This window comes from Schistocerca piceifrons, chromosome X (genome assembly GCF_021461385.2).
Source record: "Schistocerca piceifrons isolate TAMUIC-IGC-003096 chromosome X, iqSchPice1.1, whole genome shotgun sequence".
Classification (NCBI taxonomy): domain Eukaryota; kingdom Metazoa; phylum Arthropoda; class Insecta; order Orthoptera; family Acrididae; genus Schistocerca; species Schistocerca piceifrons.
The window spans coordinates 191,109,957-191,131,320 of NC_060149.1; the positions used below are offsets into that span (position 1 = coordinate 191,109,957).

At 42.3% G+C, this 21,364-nt stretch overlaps 1 protein-coding gene across 4 annotated transcripts in view; it reads right to left on the reverse strand.

Annotated features, from left to right (window-relative positions):
• Nucleotides 1–373: 373 nt before the first annotated feature.
• The window catches only part of LOC124721868 (sulfate transporter-like), a 478,624-nt gene continuing 457,633 nt past the window's right edge, over nt 374–21,364 (reverse strand). For all 4 annotated transcript variants that reach the window (XM_047247004.1, XM_047247006.1, XM_047247003.1 and 1 more), the window contains exons 13-14: nt 18,027–18,153; nt 374–663 (exon numbers count right to left, since the gene is read on the reverse strand). In XM_047247004.1, the coding sequence (XP_047102960.1) occupies nt 539–663; nt 18,027–18,153 (252 nt within the window). In that variant the 3' untranslated portion in view covers nt 374–538. The remainder of the gene's footprint in view (nt 664–18,026; nt 18,154–21,364) is intronic.

Below are 21,364 nucleotides of genomic sequence, written 5' to 3' on the forward strand. Positions count from 1 at the left end.
GCCTGATGAAAAAGTTATCAAAAATTGACAAGAATTTTGAAGCCTTCTGCAGTAAAGACTTATTCTAAGAAACATTTACAGATCTTCAATACTCAGTTACAATAATAGTCTCTTCTGTTTTAGTGTATTGTCAGGCCATATACAGAGAGAGACTGCAGCTCTCACCCCTGCTGTCAAAGCTACACTGTCACAGGATCACATTACCTCAAACCAACTTAAAGAGGTTTGTTTCACACACAAACCTGTCTTCTAGTCAGCACATTAATTTGTTTGCTGGTTTTTGTTATGCTTTGAGACAAACAAGGCTAAGGATATGTAGAGAGGTGAAATTACTTAAATCATCATAAGGATAATAGAAAACATAATCCTAATATTAAATGAACACTTTTGTTACAAACAAAAATTGTATTTTCTGTCGTTGGCCATTATAAAATATAAATAGTTTTCACATTCTTAAGTACATTTGTTTTCACAGCCTACAGGAACCTAGAATCTAATTGTAGGACACACACATTGTTCTCTGCTTGTTCAACCTTTGTCACCTATTTTCTGTAGGAACTGTTTGATTTGCATACAGCACAGCATCATGAACCGTTGGAAACACTTGTGTTTCTGGAAAGTCTTCAAAAAAGCTGCAGTGAACCAGCCTTTCATAAACAGTTGCTGTAAAAGAAGATGCATGTTAAATATAAAGCAAACAACTGAAAACTGATTTATCACTGATTTTTTCTGACCACTATAAAATTCATGTTTACTGCCTATAATACATAGCACTGATGACAATCAGTAAAAGTCAGATTGAAAATACTATTATATCTGATAATTGTCCCAAACTAGACAGGTTTTACAGCAGCTAATCAGAGAGAGAGCTTAAAACATTCAATAAATTTAACATTGAGTCCTATCACTCTTGAAATTCAGTCTAAATAATCAAGGCAATAAAATGAAAAGTAAGCAACATTATTTTTTATGCAGAGAGATCCCAGACAGAGATTACACTAGCACATTATCTTGTCTGGTGTCTGTCAACTTGAATTTAAATTTCCTATACTCAAGATTTCCAGTAACAGCTTGAAATTAATTGTCAGCTTGAAATTAATTGTCATAGAATTAACATGTTGAAACATGTATACATCTGTTCTTATTGAAGTTAAGCAACACTGGAGAAACCTTATCAGGTTTTAAATGAGGAACAGCATCTCTTTTAAAACATGTTTAACTATTTTTGTGCATTATACAGGGGATGGTCAAAAATATAAAAACATGAAAAACATAACACATTATCAAGTCTTATATGGTGTAGGATAACCGTTGGCATTTGAAACAGCTTCCCATAATTTCAAAATGGATAAATACAGATCCTGTATGGTTTTAAAGCAAATCTTATACCATTCTTCCTGCAAAATAGTGGCAACTTCAGATAACTATGATGACGATGAATACTGATCATGCACCTTTTCTCTCCTGAGTAGACCACAAGGGCTCAATAATACTGACAAGAGGAGGCCTTGACAATGGGGTCATGGATTTACTTCAAACTTTGGTAGGCCAGCAAAACAACATAATATTCAAGTAGTAAGGTGCACTACTATGGCAATTTCCAAAAAAATTGCAAGAGAAGTTTTACACGTGTATTATGTAATTGATGTATCTGTGCAAAGATACCAGCCATAAGAAGTCAGTGAGGTCAAGTGGTTAGCGTTTGTGCTTTGTAAGAGGGTTGTGTATGAGATGATGGTTCAAATCTTCATGACATTCGTTACCTGCAGTAGTCAAAGAACAGGGAGTCACCTTCATTTTTGTAGTACAAGTGTAAATTCTGTGATATCCAAAAAATTTGCACCTACAGTATTCATTCTTGCTACATTAGCAACATCTCACCTTTATGCAGGTAAACTGGTAGATGGTGCCTAGCTCTGTGACTGCAGCTTGAAGCATCGAGATGCAAAGCAGTTCCAGGTATCTTACCAGATCGCATGTATAAGGGATTTCGCAAATCACAACAGGCATACATTTTTGGGAAAACGCAATGTGTTTCTTCGTTTACTTGTCAATAGTTATAAATATGTTTCTTCTAATAATTAAATTTAACTAAAAATGGTAAGTAGTCAAATAACATGAAATTCACTAAAACTTCATGCAAATAAATACACATGTTTTTTAAAATTATATTACCTCTCAAATGTCATATAAATTAAATAATATGACCAGTGATGAAAAAAATATGTTTGAGCAGGAGTCAAATCGTCACCTCATACACACTCATTTTACAAAACTCGAATGCTAGCCACTTGACTACCATGAACTCTAAGTTCCAGCATCTATGTGCAGATATATAAGCCATATAACAGTATTAAACCCCTCTTTAAGAAAATTGATAAGAGATGTCAATAACTACCAACCTGTTTCACTACTGACAGTTTCCAAAATTTTTGAGAAAGTGATGTATCCTAGAACAGTACGTCACCTGAACAACAATAATATTCTCAGTAAATCACAGTTTGGATTTCAGAAGAATTGCTCTACTGCAAATGCCATTTACATGTTTGCTCACCAAATTTTACATGTATTAAATAACAAAATAGTGCTGACTTGTATTTCCTGTGATCTATCTAAGACATTTGATCATGTGAATCACAATGCTCTTCTAGATAAGTTGAAGTTTTATGGGATTGATAGAGTAGCCAACCAACGCAGAAAGTTGAACTTAGTAATTCAGCCATGTAATCAGGGGTGATTCTTCTGATTGGAAAGGAATTATATAGCTAAACAAACACTGTTTTTAGCCTTGTTTCACAATTTATTATTAATGTTATTGCAAAACCTAGATTTTGGGTTATAAGCCCATTTTCATGTACATTACTGATTCCCAAAGATGATAATGCACAGATCAACATGATGACAAGGCAAAGATAATCATCTCAACTTCTTAAGGTATTGATCCATAGCTTAATGTACAATTATGTCAATGGCCATTTTAAACAAATTACATAAATTATTACACAGTCACCAAATACTACAAAGGCTGGACTAAAGTTATGCATAAGCCAAGATATTTTTAACTATGATGGACTGGGGCCCAAAGTTTGCTTCTATCCTGGGGTTGTGATCTCATCTAAAAGTGGTGAATAATTGAATTGAGTTTGCTCATATTATGTAAGGGCTCTGCAAGGCTCTGTCATAGGTCTGCTAGTGTTTCTCATGTATGTAAACAATCTTCCATCTAATACAGAAGCAGCAGAATTAGTCCTTTTTGCAGATGAAACTGGTATTGTAATCAATCCAAGCCAACATACAGCAACAGAAGAAATGCTGAATGGGGTTCTTAAAAGTATCACTGACTGTTTTTCTGTAATTGGTCTTATCAATTTTAAAAAGACACAATACATTCAGTTCTGTACTTATAGGAGTACTACACCAATGATAAGTGTAACACATGGTGATGAAATAATAAATAGTGTGCAAACTTCAAAATTCATAGGTGTCTATATTGATGACAATTTAAACTGGAAAAAGCACATCTTGCAACTTCTAAAACAACATAGTGCAGCCACATTTGCACTTAGAACCACCAAAAATCTTGGAGAGATACAAATCAATAAGTTGACATATTTTGCATATTTTCATTCAACAATGTTATATGGAATAATATTTTGAGGTAAGTCAGCTTTATGAAAATAACTCTTCACCGTTCAAAAATATGCTATAAGAAGATGTGGTGCTCACCCACATTCATCCTGTAGTCATATGTTTAAGGAGTTGGGCAGTCTGACTATTACGTCACAGTATATTTATTCCCTCATGAAGTTTTGTTGTAAAAAATCCACTGCAGTTCAAAAGGAACAATGAAGTACATAATTACAATGCCAGAAATAAAAATGATATTCATTACTCAACATCAAGGTAGTCTTTAGCACAAAAAGGGCTGTACAATGCTGGAACTAAAATTTTTGATCACTTATCCAGTGATATAAAATATCTGATAGACAGCAAACTAAAATTTGAAAACAAACTTAAAAAGTTTCTCCTGTTTCATAGAAGAATTTCTATTACTGTAATTTGTAAACTTTGGAGGATAGGAATTACTAATTCACATCTGTCGATTTAATAATAATAATAATAATAAAATAGTAAATGATCAACATGTAGGCATATTTATGAAATAATTTCTAATGTGGGGTGACTTATTCCACATCATTATGATTTACTGTGGAAATAATCTATGGAACAGGAAAGTAACTAACTAACTAATCTTGGCCTCCACTATTACAATTGGAAGGGTTGTAACGTTTTTTGCTAATGAATCTTTGCAATGCCATCCAGCTACACTATGAACAAACTGCCTTCTATGCTCATAGGCCAAATTTTGGATGGATGCTTCAACAACTTGGTGATCAGATTAGTAAGGTGATCTTCATATGCCAGACACTGTTGCAGTGTTGAAACACAGCCAGTTGGAAATACAGTATTCCATTCATCCAGCTGAACATACAGTTAGCTTAGTTGCAGGCACTATAGTTTCATATTGGGAACTGGTCACTACAGTGAAAATCATTTATCAAATCCTCACAGAGCATTTTTCACAACAGCAGGTGATTTGCTGAGAACACCTCATTCCTCTGTGAGAATGATGCTCTCTGTAACATGATACTAAGAATGTATGGGGCAGTTGTCTGACATTCTCAGATAGTCATGCAATGACAGGTAAAAAGATCACAATATTCTTCAGTGTCATGTACATCCTTACAACAGCTGCTTTTGGTCTGGTTGCAAGTGTGACCTCTTGATAAGTGGTACATGTCATTAACAAGCACTCCTATCCTACCTTTCTCCTGTCATCAAGAGCATCCATTCTGCACAGATTGACTTCTTAGTATCGGTGCAACAGTATTTGAAAAATTTCTTTTCTGACAACAGAAGCATAAAGATCTTCTCTTTGTAGAGTGCTTTAATTATTCTACAATTCCCACACTCATTTGCATTCCATTCATCTTCATCATCATGTTTTAGCAATGGGTGCAAAATGTGGAAAGGGTAAGCTTCATTTCAAGACCATTCTCAGTTGATGGATTATTTGGAAGCCTGCACTTAAACTGTGTTCCCTTTTTGGGAAAATGGGGTGGGGCTGGAGATGGAGAAACATTGCTTATGTCTGATGGGGCTCCTGTCCAGAAACTTGTTTAGTTGCCTTTGCCTTTGGTTTGGTTTAATTGGTGGTGATCAATGAAATTCATAGCTGGTGTCTACAAGCATTAGTTGGCAGGACTGATGGTATCTGCTTATAAATCACATTTTCTCTGTGTTCTACTAAGCAGCTTTGCAACAATCTTCAGAGCTAAAGCAAATAATACTGCAAACACTGAGGGGTGTATTGCTTTAAATGCCTTGCTTGCTATTTCATAATACACTCCTGGAAATTGAAATAAGAACACCGTGAATTCATTGTCCCAGGAAGGGGAAACTTTATTGACACATTCCTGGGGTCAGATACATCACATGATCACACTGACAGAACCACAGGCACATAGACACAGGCAACAGAGCATGCACAATGTCGGCACTAGTACAGTGTATATCCACCTTTTGCAGCAATGCAGGCTGCTATTCTCCCATGGAGACGATCGTAGAGATGCTGGATGTAGTCCTGTGGAATGGCTTGCCATGCCATTTCCACCTGGCGCCTCAGTTGGACCAGCGTTCGTGCTGGACGTGCAGACCGCGTGAGACGACGCTTCATCCAGTCCCAAACATGCTCAATGGGGGACAGATCCGGAGATCTTGCTGGCCAGGGTAGTTGACTTACACCTTCTAGAGCACGTTGGGTGGCACGGGATACATGCGGACGTGCATTGTCCTGTTGGAACAGCAAGTTCCCTTGCCGGTCTAGGAATGGTAGAACGATGGGTTCGATGACGGTTTGGATGTACCGTGCACTATTCAGTGTCCCCTCGACGATCACCAGTGGTGTACGGCCAGTATAGGAGATCGCTCCCCACACCATGATGCCGGGTGTTGGCCCTGTGTGCCTCGGTCGTATGCAGTCCTGATTGTGGCGCTCACCTGCACGGCGCCAAACACGCATACGACCATCATTGGCACCAAGGCAGAAGCGACTCTCATCGCTGAAGACGACACGTCTCCATTCGTCCCTCCATTCATGCCTGTCGCGACACCACTGGAGGCGGGCTGCACGATGTTGGGGCGTGAGCGGAAGACGGCCTAACGGTGTGCGGGACCGTAGCCCAGCTTCATGGAGACGGTTGCGAATTGTCCTCGCCGATACCCCAGGAGCAACAGTGTCCCTAATTTGCTGGTAAGTGGCGGTGTGGTCCCCTACGGCACTGCGTAGGATCCTACGGTCTTGGCGTGCATCCGTGCGTCGCTGCGGTCCGGTCCCAGGTCGACGGGCACGTGCACCTTCCGCCGACCACTGGCGACAACATCGATGTACTGTGGAGACCTCACGCCCCACGTGTTGAGCAATTCGGCGGTACGTCCACCCGGCCTCCCGCATGCCCACTATACGCCCTCGCTCAAAGTCCGTCAATTGCACATACGGTTCACGTCCACGCTGTCTCAGCATGCTACCAGTGTGAAAGACTGCGATGGAGCTCCGTATGCCACGGCAAACTGGCTGACACTGACGGCGGCGGTGCACAAATGCTGCGCAGCTAGCGCCATTCGACGGCCAACACCGCGGTTCCTGGTGTGTCCGCTGTGCCGTGCGTGTGATCATTGCTTGTACAGCCCTCTCGCAGTGTCCGGAGCAAGTATGGTGGGTCTGACACACCGGTGTCAATGTGTTCTTTTTTCCATTTCCAGGAGTGTATGTTCATTTAGTAATGTTGTTTCTGAAAGAACTTCTTGGGAAAGAACACAGTACTTACACAACATCTGATAAATGTCTCGCAACCTGCAGGGGAAGAATATGATCATCTTGACATGTGGATCAGGTGAGAACACATTACTTTGCCTCCATAAGCAAATATAGTGTGACCAAACATTTGACACTTCCAGTGCCTCATGGATTCAGAATATTGGATAGCGCCTCTAGATGAATGAAAGCATCTTCATTACAGTCAACCAACACCTGAGTGTCAAACGTGAGAACTCAGCGCAGGATTAGCCGAGCGGTCTAAGGCGCTGCACTCATGGACTGTGCGCCTGGTCCTGGCGGAGGTTCAGAGTCCTCCCTCAGGCGCGCGCGTGTGTGTGTGTGTGTGTGTGTGTGTGTGTGTGTGTGTGTGTGTGTGTTTGTTTGTCCTTAGGATAATTTAGGTTAAGTAGTGTGTAAGCTTAGGGACTGATGACCTTAGCAGTTAAGTCCCATAAGATTTCACAAATATTTTTTTTGAAGTGAAGTCACTACTTTCTCCAACTCTCCATTTACAGTTTTCACAATGTCCAAAACAACTGATATGGCAAGAGACAATCCATGACAGCTGCCAGTGCTGTTTCCAGCTTTCAACCACAAAATGTTAAGGACTGCTCCAACAGTGACTGAAGGCCAGTGGAAAGAATGGAAACACTGAAGCATTGGTGTACAGAAAAGAAAAAACTGTATTACATAGTTGGCTGTGGCAGACACACAAAGCAGATGCACCAAATCCACTTTGTCTCTCAGGATCTTGTAACACATTATGAAAGATACCCAGGCCTCCTCCAGTTGTAGTATGGTGGTGTGTACTAGTTCTTTGCAAGTTACAACTCTCTTGTTAAAATAAGGGTACAGTGCAATTCTACTATGGCAGCCTGTTGCAATACACTTGTTCCACCTAAATAGATTTCTATTTCAAGATCAGCACATTTCTTGCAGGCCCCACTAGGTCTTAATGAATCCAAAATGGGGATACTATTGACAGTGATCACTATCATCTGTTTTATCTCAACAGCCCACATCTCACCTTTCTTCATTTTATCTTATTTGTGACTTCCCCCATCCTAACACTCACACCAGCCTCCTAGGGATTTTTATCATCCTTGTCATTCATGTGGTTAAACCAATATCCTTATTCTTTGAAATACATATTCCACCATAGAAGCCAATAGTGGTGACAGAAGCAAATAAAATCTGTTCCCAGCTCAGGTACTCCAGGTTATCACACATGAACATAGCCTAAACTAGACCATCTAAGTGGTATGTGGAACAGTCACCACATGTTGCAAACATTATCCCACTGCAAAATCTTGAAACGGACATGAATACTGATTGTGTTGGTATGTCCATTAGGTATACAACAGTCACCCAATCCACTTACTCTTTAAAACAAAATCTATTTTTATCACTAATAATTACTGGTGGGTGCTCTGAGTGAATATCTTATTTTTTCTTCTGTAGCTGAGTTCATTGAACTAAGAAAAGATTATGTAAGGAATGAAGAAATGGTGCAGAGGAACCCACAAATGTTATTTCCACTCTTGACATAATGAGAAACAATCCTTTGAAATGTTTCCACAGTGAATAACAACTGGATGACATGTGAAACACAACAAGGTTCATCCATGACAATCATCTCACAGTGGTGGGCCTAATAAACTAGATTATACAGCTTATTGCTATATTGTGTATTTATTGGAAATGTGAGAATGGGAAAATTACTCTTAAAATCTCACATACATGTCTGATTCTGCCATGTGTGCTGTCACCTGTTGCATTAATAGATAGAACCATGGACTCATTTATGTCTTCATACTGTGACACTGTAAATTCATTGGACATGTTGTTAGTCATCCCTTCACATTTCACTTATGTTAAGACAAGCAGTAATTGTTTAAAATTGTGAATCTGTTGAAAATCAATGTAGATATGTACGATATGTCTGCACTGATGCCAACATGCAGAGTGGTTTTCATGATTGTTAGTTAAAAACATGTTTACTTTCTAACTTTCAACATTTCAAAATAATTTCTTCATCACAATTTTGTCTTTAGAGTTGTCCACTGTTTACTTCAATCCACCTAGTCCCCAAAATGCCAATAGAAAGAAGGGGGAAGGGGCATATTACATGTTTGTTGATTAGTTTGCTTGCTGTCTGAAGGAGAGACAGTGCAGAAGTGCAACAAATAATCATCCTTCTTAAAATATCTACATGGTTTAGAACAAAATATGGAAACACCATGAGAAATTCATGCTTTACCATAGATTCAGATGCTAGCCAAGTCTCTACATTGTGCTGTTGTATGTGATGGCATCAGTACAGTGTCATCAATACATTGCAAATGATAGTTGTGGTCAAAACAGTGTTCTGTGTAGCTGGTGAATTCAAATGTGGGCAGGTTGTTAGTGCTTTCGTAACCAAGGTGGCCAGAGGGTTTTTTTTTTTTTTTTGTGGCGCAAAACTTCTATGGTCATTAGTGCCCAGCCCGTGACGTAGGAAACAGGAAAAAAACGAAATTTAAAATCAGCAGCAAGGGGAACAAAGTCATAAAATTTGAGAAACTAAAGGCAGAAGGAATGCTTAAAAATCCACTATAGAAAGGGGTTGGTTGTCCCCCCCACCCCCCCCCCCACCCCCCCAAAAAAAAAAAAAAAAATGACTGACGTCATTTCACTGTCACTAATAAACTGTAGAACGCGGTCAGCTGAGCGCGTGTCATCTGCTAAAATCAACGATAGATCAGGCGATAGCTGTAGACGGGAGCGTAACGGATTAAAATAGGGGCATTCAATTAAAAGGTGTCTGACCGTCCACAGCTGAGAGCAGTGGGGACAGAGTGGGGGAGGATCACTGCTTAAAAGATGTCAATGGCTAAAAAGACAGTGCCCTATCCGGAGTCTAGCTAAAATTACCTCCTCCCGACGACGCGTTCGGGAGGAAGAGGTCCAAGTGCAAGGAAGGGCTTTCACTTCCCGCAATTTATTATGGGGAAGTGTTGACCAATGCGCATGCCATAAATGAGCAACTTGGCAACATAAACCGCTCCGTAGATCGGTAAACGGAAGAGACTGAATAGCTGGCCGAGGAAGAGAGACTGCAGCCTTGGCCGCTATATCGGCCGCCTCATTCCCACAGATACCAGCGTGTCCCGGGAGCCAGAGGAACGCCACTGAGACGCTCCCCAGGTGGAGCAAGCGCAGACAGTCCTGAATCCGGTGGACCAGAGGGTGCACAGGGTAAAGAGCTTGGAGACTTAGGAGAGAGCTGAGAGAATCTGAGCAGATTACGTACTGTATCCGCTGATGGCGGCGGATGTAGTGGACAGCCTGGAGAACAGCGTAAAGCTCCGCAGTATAAACAGAACACTGGTCGGGAAGCCGAAAGTGATTTGGGGTGTCGCCAACAATATAGGCACTCCCTACACCTAACGATGTTTTCGAGCCGTCGGTGTAAATAAATGTGGCTTCCGTCATTTGTGCACATAGAGCAGCAAATGCCCGACGGTAGACAAGGGTAGGGGTACCATCCTTGGGAAATTGACATAGGTCTCTGAGCAAGTCGATCCGGGGACGGAGCCAAGGTGGTGCTGTACCCCAAGTTGTCAAGAAGGTTTTAGGAAAGCGGAAGGAGAGAGAATGGAGCAGTTGACGGAAGCGGACTCCCGGGCGTAGTAGGGAGGAGGAGCGGCCTGCATACCCTACATCAAAGGAGGTGTCAAAAAAAAGGTCATGGGCTGGATTAGCAGGCATGGAAGACAGATGGCTAGCATAACGACTCAGAAGGACTGCCCGCCGATTGGACAGCGGAAGTTCAGCAGTCTCAGCATAAAGGCTTTCCACAGGGCTGGTGTAAAAAGCTCCAGACACTAAACGTAATCCACGGTGGTGGATAGAGTCGAGACGCCGAAGAATAGACGGCCGAGCAGAGGAGTAGACGATGCTTCCATAATCCAATTTCGAGCGCACTAAGGCGCGATAGAGGCGGAGAAGGACCACTCGGTCCGCTCCCCAGGAGGTACCATTCAGGACACGGAGGGTGTTAAGGGAACGCAGACAGCGAGCCGAAAGATAGGAAACGTGGGAGGACCAGCACAGTTTTCTGTCAAACATAAGACCCAAGAATTTAGCGACGTCGGAAAACGGAAGGTTGACAGGACCTAGATGTAAGGAGGGCGGAAGAAACTCCTTACGTCACCAAAAATTAACACAAACGGTCTTACTGGGTGAGAAACGGAACCGGTTTCGATGCTCCACGAGTGGAGGCGATCGAGACATCCTTGAAGACGTCTTTCAAGCAGGCTGGTCCATTGAGAGCTGTAGTAGATCGCAAAATCGTCCACAAAGAGGGAGCCCGAGACATCAGGAAGGAGACAATCCATAATTGGATTAATGGCGATGGCAAACAGTACAACACTCAGCACGGAGCCCTGGGGTACCCCGTTTTCTTGGGAGAAAGTACAGGAGAGTAGTGTTCACCCGCACCCTAAATGTGCGCTCTGCCATAAATTCGCGAAGAAAAAGGGGCAGCCGGCCTCGAAAGCCCCAAGAGAACAGTGTGCGGAGGATGCCTGTCCTCCAACAGGTATCGTATGCTCTCTCCAGATCAAAAAATATTGCTACCGTTTGGCGTTTCCGGAGAAAATTGTTCATGATATAAGTGGAGAGAGCAACAAGATGGTCAACGGCAGAACGATGCTTTCGGAATCCGCATTGGGCTGGTGTTAAAAGACTGCGGGATTCCAGCCACCAAGTTAAACGGTAATTCACCATAAGCTCCAAAACCTTACAGACACTACTCGTGAGAGAAATGGGGCGATAGCTAGGGGGGAGATGTTTGTCCTTTCCAGGTTTCGGAACGGGAACGACAATAGCTTCCCGCCATCGCCTGGGAAAGGTACTGTCGGTCCAAATTCGATTGTAAAGGCGAAGGAGGTAACGCAGGCTATGGGTTGATAAATGCAGCAACATTTGGACATGGATACCATCCGGTCCTGGGGCGGAGGAGCGAGAAGAAGAGAGGGCATGTTGGAGTTCCCGCATGGAGAAAACAGTATTGTAGCTTTCGCGATTTTGAGAGGAGAAAGCAAGATGTCGCACTTCCGCTGCATGTTTCTTCGGGAGAAACGCTGGCGGGTAATTTGAAGAGCTCGAAATCTCAGCAAAGTGCTGACCCAATGAGTTAGAAATTGCGACGGGGTCCACTAAGGTATCATGCGTGACAGTGAGCCCAGAGACCAGGGAGAAACTAGGCGCGCCTGAGAACCGTCGAAGCCGACTCCAAACTTCCGAGGAGGGAGTGAAGGTGTTAAATGAGCTAATAAAGAATTTCCAGCTTGCCTTCTTGCTATCGCGGATGATGCGACGGCATCGCGCACGGAGCTGCTTATATCGGATACAGTTTGCCAAAGTTGGATGGTGACGGAAAATGCGAAGAGCACGTCGCCGCTCACGTATTGCGTCACGGCATGCCTCGTTCCACCAAGGAACTGGGGGGCGCCGGGGCAATTCGGAGGTGCGTGGTATTGAACGTTCCGCAGCTGTGAGAATAACGTCGGTAATATGTGTGACCTCATCGTCGACACTGGGAAAGCGACGGTCATCGAATGTCGCTAGAGATGAAAAAAGTGTCCAATCGGCTTGGGCAAACTTCCAGCGTCGCGAGCGCATATATGGCAGTTGAGGCTGCAGTCGAAGAACACATGGAAAGTGGTCACTCGAGTGTGTATCATCAAGGGCGAACCATTCGAAGCGCCGAGCTAGCGGAACAGTACCGACCGCAAGGTCCAAATGAGATAAATTTGTCGTGGAGGCACACAAAAATGTGGGGACCCCAGTGTTGAGGCAGACTAGATCCGCTTGGTGGAAGACGTCTAGCAATAGTGAGCCACGTGGACAAGGATGTGGAGATCCCCAAAGCGGGTGGTGGGCATTGAAGTCCCCAACCAGCAAATAGGGGGGTGGAAGCTGACCAAGAAGATGAAGGAGATCAGCTCGTGCCATTGGTGTGGACGATGGAATGTATACCGTACAAAGAGAGAACGTATATCCAGAAAGGGAAAGACGGACGGCGACAGCTTGGAAGGAACTGTTTAAGGGGATTTGGTGATAATGGAGAGTATCGTGGAGCAGAATCATGAGTCCTCCATGGGCTGGAGTGCCTTCAGCAGAGGGGAGGTCATATCGGACGGACTGAAAATGAGGGAGAACAAAGCGGTCATGGGGACGCAGCTTTGTTTCCTGTAGACAGAAGATGACCGGCGAGTAGGATCATAAGAGGATCGACAATTCATCCCGATTGGCTCGAATGCCGCAGATATTCCAGTGGATAATGGACATAGGGTGAACAGAAAATGGAGGAACGTGACCAAGGGTGCTGTCAACTCAACGACTGCTCAGAGCTTGCGACCGACAGCATGGAATGGCATTCAGTCGAAGGCAGAAGATCCTGATCCATAGGTTGGTCAGGAGCAGCTCCTGCCACCAACGATCGGCCAGTTGACCGGCCACCAGCAGTGCGCCTCGGCGACACAGAAGACGGCCGAGGGCGATTTCCGCCAGGTGGTGCTGTAGATGGGACACGCCTTGGCGGAGAAGGAGAGGAACTGTGTTTCTTCGTAGCCTTCTTGGAAGTATGATGTTTAGATGAGGGAGGAACCGATGGTTGTGAAGTTGCGGTACGTAAAAACTCTTCACGAGAATGCTCTTTTTTCGAAGACTTAGCGTCTGACTTTTGGGCTCGAGATTTAGCAGAACCCGACGAAGGGTGAGCCATTGAGTGGGCAGGCGAAAGTGGTGAGGTTGAACGGGCGATCTTTGCGCTGGCCGATCTGACGACCGTGGTACTAAAGGTGAGGTCGCAAGTCTGCGTGGCCGCCTCCCTTGTTGGCCGAGGAGAAGCAAGGACAGCGCTGTATTTTCCTTTATGAGGCACAGTGGGCTGTCGACTGGCGAGTAACTTTCGAGCAGCAAAGGTCGACACCTTTTCCTTTACTCTTATTTCCTGGATGAGTTTTTCGTCCTTAAAAACGGGGCAATCTCGAGAGGAAGCAGCGTGGTCACCCATACAGTTGATGCAGCGAGGGGATGGAGGTGGACGAGCACCCTCATGGGCATCCTTGCCACACGTAACACATTTGGCCGGATTGGAACAGGACTGGCTGGTGTGATTGAACCGCTGACATCGATAGCAATGCGTGGGGTTTGGGACATAAGGGCGAACGGAAATTATCTCATAGCCTGCTTTGATTTTTGATGGGAGTTGAACTTTGTCAAATGTCAAGAAGACAGTGCGGGTTGCAATGATGTTCGAGTCAACCCTTTTCATAACCCGATGAACAGCTGTGACGCCCTGGTCAGACAGGTAGTGCTGAATTTCTTCGTCAGACAATCCATCGAGGGAGTGTGTATAAACGACTCCACGCGAGGAATTTAAGGTACGGTGCGGTTCCACCCGGACAGGGAAGGTGTGGAGCAGAGAAGTACGCAGCAATTTTTGAGCCTGGAGGGCACTGTGTGTTTCCAACAACAGGGTGCCATTCCGTAATCTGGAACAAGACTTTACAGGACCCGCAATTGCGTCGACACCTTTCTGAATAATGAAAGGGTTGACCGTGGAAAAGTCGTGACCTTCGTCAGACCGAGAAACAACAAGGAACTGTGGCAACGATGGAAGAACCATCTGTGGCTGAGACTCAGTGAACTTACGTTTGTGAGCAGACATAGTGGACGGTGAGGAAACCATTGCAGAAGAATCCCCCATGATTACCGGCGTCTCCGATGGCGCGCTCCTTCCTTGTGGGGGCCCTCACCGAGGGCACACCCGCCTTAGGTGATTGTACACACCTCAGGTCACACCTCCCGACAAACGGACGGAGGGACCAATCGGCACTTTCGGAAGGTATCAGCTCGGGTAATCACCCCTCCCTGGGCCTGGCCGTTACCAGGGGGTACGTACGTGTCCTACCTGTCTACCCGGGGTGGGGAATTACGCGTTACCCCGTCACCGGCTACGCATGGAAGTGCGTGGGTCGGCCTTCAGACACGCACAGGGAGGAAGAAAGAGACAGGGAAAGGAAAGAAGAGAGGTCTCAAACGCCGCAGCGGAGAAAAGGGTAAAGAGAAGAGGTAAAGAGAAGAGGTAAGGAAAAGAGAAGGACGAAGAAAGATGAAGACATACAAGCAAGGAAGGCGAAGAGTGCGGTACATTTACAAGCGTCCGTCTCCGGACGTAGGCACAAACCATACTCCCAGAGGTGGAGAAAGGGAAGGAAAGAGCCAGAGGTGAGGGGGGGGGGGGGCGAAGATGGGGGATGGGGAAGGATACGGAAAGGGGGGGTATGCAGCCCGGAAAAGAAGGAAGGCCACATTAGCTCGGGGTCCCGTGCTCGCTACACACGTATCCACAAAAGAGTTGTGGATCCCCTGGGGGGAAGGTGGCCAGAGTGTTTGGTGTTTCAAGAGGTGCCATACTACAGATTTATACTGCATACAAGAAAGGTAAAAAAAAACATCATCCGCTAAGTCACAATGAAAATGAAAGTGTGTGTAGTATTATTGTTATTGATGGTCAATGAAGAGGATTGTGACAAAAAATAAGATGAGGACAGCTGCAAAAGTCACTGCAGAATTTCCAATCACACTTGCAAATCCTGACAGCACCAAATCAACATTTAGGGAGTTTCATAAGCAGAGGACTGCTGGCCAATCTGGAATTCCAGAGGCACTCATCAGTGATACAAATGCCCATAACAGGAAAATGTGGTTCCAAAGCCATAAAACCCAGACTAGGCACCAATCGAAGAAAGTCATTTGGTCATATGAGTCTTGATCTACACTGTTACCAACATTTGTCCAAGTTTACGTCCCAGGAATGAAATGGAAATGTGACGAAGATTTGGTAATAATTTTGGCAGCCATATTGTGGTATCACATGGGATGCATGGTTAGTCTCATGGTTGCATTATTGCCAAGGATTATGTGACAATTTTGGCTGATCAGGTCCATCCTATAGTACAATGTTTATTCCCCAATGGCGATGCAGTATTCTAAGATGACACACAGCTTGCATCATCCAGGACTGCTTTTGAGATAATGAGGATGAACTTATGCATCTCTCCTGGCCACCACAGTCAACACATCTCAATATTACTGAGCCCTTGTAGTCTACTTTGAGAAAAAGTACCTGAACTTGCCATTATTTTGGAGGAATAATGGTATACGATTTCCCTGAAAAATATACAGGACCTGTATTTACCCATTCTGAGATAACTAGAAGCTGTTCTGAGTGCCAATGTGTTTTCCACTTTGTATTACGCATGGTATGGCCTAATATTTTGTGTTTTTGGTGTTTCGATATTTTTGTCTACCCCTGTATCGACTATTTTCATATACATATAATTTATAGTATTTATATTTATGCTATTTCATTATCTAGCATTATAACACAAGAAAACCTTCAGTCCAGGCATACAACATTAGACAAATGTTGGAGTATTGGTATGAGTCAAAAGACTCTGCAAAAAGAACTGTATTTACTCTGGCTAAAAAATTGATTAAATTATATAAATGCTAACATCCCCATAAAACAATTTAGTGCATGGCAAGGATGCCATCAACCAGTGATGCATACTAATGACTAAGATCCCTTTGCAACAGCTTAGGCAAACCTCACTGCTATTACAGGATCTGCCAGTGATATTTGGGCACACAAATTGTGATATAATCAGTACAAGTTAATCCTAAGGTGTACACAGAGGAATATGCTGCTGAGGCTCAAAGGAATCTTTGGGACAACATTGGTGGAGGCACTATTAGTCATATTAGAAGTGTGTCCAATGAATATTACAGTCAGATACAGAGGGTCTCACTAATGGCTTCACAAAGGGAACCTTCCCAAGATGAGAGAGATAATGGGTCTGGAAATAAATTTCCAAACATCAAGGAGAGGATGTTTATGAAGCATGTAAGTCCATCTAGAGGCATTATTGAGTGCCTGACAGGCCATGGACTGTACCCTGAACATTTATATGGGATAAATGCACATCCAACAAATATGTGTGCATGTGGAGACATTGGTACACCACATCATATTGTACTAGAATGGCCAGCCTACAAAGATTTGTGGACTCAGATAACTGACACTGGTGCACTAAGTGACATTGTTAGAGACAAAGACAAATGGTATCAGGTGAATGAGGTAGCAAATAAGATATTTGGAAGGGAACTTAGAAAATATTTAGAGCCTAAGAGAAACACAATTTTAAGTTCAATGGTTCAAATGGCTCTGAGCACTATGGGACTCAACTGCTGAGGTCATTAGTCCCCTAGAACTTAGAACTAGTTAAACCTAACTAACCTAAGGACATCACAAACATCCATGCCCGAGGCAGGATTCGAACCTGCGACCGTAGCGGTCTTGCGGTTCCAGACTGCAGCGCCTTTAACCGCACGGCCACTTCGGCCGGCACAATTTTAAGTGATAATGCTGAATTGAATCAGTGAGTGAGGATTAACAGACACCATAATTAATTTCTACACAGAGGAAGAACAGAAGTAGTGGATATGTGACCACCAAATGTGGCATCTATGGCAGAAGCAGCAAAATGAATGGGAACTTAAAGGTGACATACATGGGTCTCCCAGCAAGAGCAGACTGTGAGGGTGGTAATGTGGTGAATCTGTTAGATTTCGTTGGTTGACTCTACTGGGACTGTGGAAGATGACACTAGCTCACCTGCAGTCCTATCTCAGGGCTGATGCATAGTGGATTTGTGATTGCTTGGGGAAGGCTTGGGATTCCTGGAACTCCAAATATAGAGATTTAGCATGCTGTCCACAGCAACTGGTGACTCAGTAGATGATTAGTAAGTGTAGTATCATGTTTTAAGGGTTTTGGATGTTTTCCCTTTTTATTTAATTTTTTTTTAATCTTATATTCCCTTTATCATTAATTTCAGTAATTATTAAAAATGCTTAAATTACTAATCTTGATGTGAATGTTACAAGTACTTGTATACAACTTTCTGTACCTATGAGAAAATCTGACCCGCATTAGATTCCAGGTGGTGCATGTCGAAATTGTAAGCAATAATACGATAAATAAATAAATACCAGATTGTACACACAAAGGTGATAGTGTTCCATGACTTACCTGAACAGTCTGCTATGCAAAATAAAACTGCTTTACTCTCAAGGTCTGCAAAAATTGCTAAGAGTGTTTTTGTGGATGAGGGGTCCACAAAGGTGACTGACATCATGTCAAGAATCACACAGTAAACCTACACAGAAACAAAAACAACAATTATTTTTGTTAATAGAGTAAAGAATATACAAATTTCCAGAAACTGTCATTAATAACCCTGTAAATTCTAGCCAGGAGAAAATAAGAATATTACTACAGACAAATAGGGTATGTATCTTTATTTGATGTTATAAACAAATGTTAATGAAATATTAAAGAACTGATAATGGTGACAATCAGTTCATAATGAAAAAAACATGAGTCAGTAGAATGCTGAAGTGCAGAAGTGGTATGTTGTCTAATCTCTAAAAAATTTCATTACAACACTAAATCATTGTCAGACACATCAAAGAATATTATTGATCAGAACTACAAGTGCCAGTTTCAGTGCATTTCACAGAATAGGAGTAGTAAAGGTAACCACTGGCCGGCCACATCTCTCTCTCTCTCTCTCTCTCTCTCTCTCTCTCTCTCTCTCTCACACACACACACACACACACACACACACACACACACACACACACACTCTTCCCCTCTCCCCATTTCCTCAGTGTTTCTCTCCTGTCCTGCAAGACATGTTGCAGTACTGAGAGACAACAGAACTGAGTGAAATTGTGATTCTTATTGCTTCCATAAATTACCTTTTGTACAACAATGTACTTGTAACATAGGACCCTTGTGTATGCGGATGCAGTTAGACAATTAACATCAGCAATTAGCTTCTATAGAAACAAAAATGATAATCAATTCATTAAATATATAAACAATTGTGCACAGAAACAAAAGCTAAATCTCCTGAAGAAAAGAAGTAACTGGTGAATACTGGAAGGAGTAGAGGTAACAACTCACCATACAGTTGAGGCATTGAGTGATCCTTTGTAAGTGCCTATTAACCACTCAACTGTAGCATAAGTTGCTACCTTTATTCTTTCCATAATTTATATTCTACCAAGAACTTTCCATTATTGTGGTAAATACTGAAGAATAATAAGAAGTACTATTCTGGGATTATAAGTAAAAAAAATGTAATCTCAATAGCAGTTTATCACCTACCTGAAATGTCCAATAAAATAAAAAAAATGATATTTGGCCGTGCAGTCCAGCATCGGTATGCTAATCAGGCAAAATCACCGTGAGCACTGAGGCAATCATCCCACCAGCACACAAGGTTGAAGATACCCATTTGGTAAAACACCATGTCATGCTGTGTGAAGAAGTATGTAATTGCCTACTGCGCATACTTGTTCAATAAGAACCATCACCCCTTCACGGCCTTCTTTAAGGGACTGATAATCACATGGGGAATGATCAGGATTATATGACAAGTGCTCAATCATGTCCCACTTGACCATAATGGATGAGGCTGGCCTCCCGTATCAACCTGCCTGTTGTGCCTAATCATGACCAGCACAGAACTTGGCACACTATTCGCAACAGTGGTTTTTGACAGATGTGCTGCCCCATACACATTGCTCATTCTCTAGTGGATGTTGTTATGGTACTTGAATTATGTAACCATTACGGCACCTCACCTGAACCTCTCGATACCAGTAATATTCTACTGTGTTTCTGTAAAGTGGTTAACATATTTCTGAGACAACATTCAGATTTGATTTCATTTGTGATGCATCGATATGTTTATATTGCAATGATATTATTCTTATGTGTATTCTTTCTTTTGTCACTATGATCTTTGACGTACTTGTAACTCTTTGTTTTGTATTGTGAAGTGATGTTTTTTGTGTTACGTGATATTGCAATAAAAGCAATTAAAAGGAAGTGTAACTTAAATTCGGAGTGCTGATTATTTTTTTTACATCACTATTATGCTAACTTTGAAAGGTTTAATCTCCATGAATGGTTTGTGAAGCGCATCTACAAAACTTTTGAATATAGCAGAATAAAACCTAGGCCTCTTTGCATCTGAGCTTGGAATCATAACAGTCTATTTGTTAAGGCGATTAATGCACTGTGTACCTAAAAATTATGTTAGAGTATCTTACTACTCATTTTTCCAAAGCATCATATCCTATGGTATTATTTTATGGGGAAATTCCACTTGTGTGCATGATATACTATTGCTGCAAAAGAAAGCTATTAGAATAATTACAGGCTTACCATACAAGGCTCATTGTAAACCTTTGTTTACTCAACAAAAAATCATGACAGTAATAAACCTATATATTTATTATGTTTCAATCTACACAAAAAAGAACTTACCTAAAGTAAAACGCAGGGCAAATATACATTGTTACAGCACTAGGACAAACAGCTCTATCTATACGCCCTACCACAGACTGTCAAAATCAGTTAACAGTTATGAACTTATGGGCCACAAATTATTTAACAAACTTCCACAAGTTATACAAAATTTACCAGAGCAACAATACAAACAAACACTTTATGACTGGTTAGTTGTAAACCCATTCTACAATGTAAAGGATTTCATGACCTGTGATATTAAACTGTAACGTTCTTAACAATTATGTTCTTTTATAGCATGTACTGTACTGTATTGTATTATGTGTATGACTTTGTCTATTGCTGTAATGGCTTAAAGACAATAAAATTACTATTATTATTATTACTAGATTTTCAACGACTGAGCCATGATTTGATGACAAGACCAGCGTGGGAAACACAAAAAGATGAGTGCCTAGTTTTTTCATTATTACATGAAATGACTATTAACTGTGCTCTAATGACACCTGCCACATAATATGACTGTTGTTGCCCGATAATGCAGTATTTAGCAGCGTGAGCAACACCACAATCGTTATTAAAATTTTGACCTTTGTTGTCGTAGGGTTGTTAGAATATCTACCAGTGCTTGTCCTTCAGCAGCCAAGAAAAGAATTGCAGCACATTGGTCCTGTTTGGACACATTTAGTAGTAACATCACCATAGTTCCTTTACCCGCATTTACTGCATGCATGTCAGAGAGACACACATGACAAACTAATCCTTTGCCTACATGTCAGTGTTTATATACCTGCATTGGAGTCATGTTACATTGAACATATGCTACAGCAGTGCCCCCAAATAGAACTTTTTGATTGCCCCTTATAGTAGGTCAGATGCTGGAAAGTAATTTGTGATATTTATATGGAACTGCAAAACATAACAATGATGCGCTGTGTGTATGACAGTCCATATACTGCTATTATTCGCTTCTATCTGAGGTTTCTGGGGTCGCATAAGAGTGGCACTAGTAGCACCACTATGAGGATGCAATTCAGGCTTGCTTT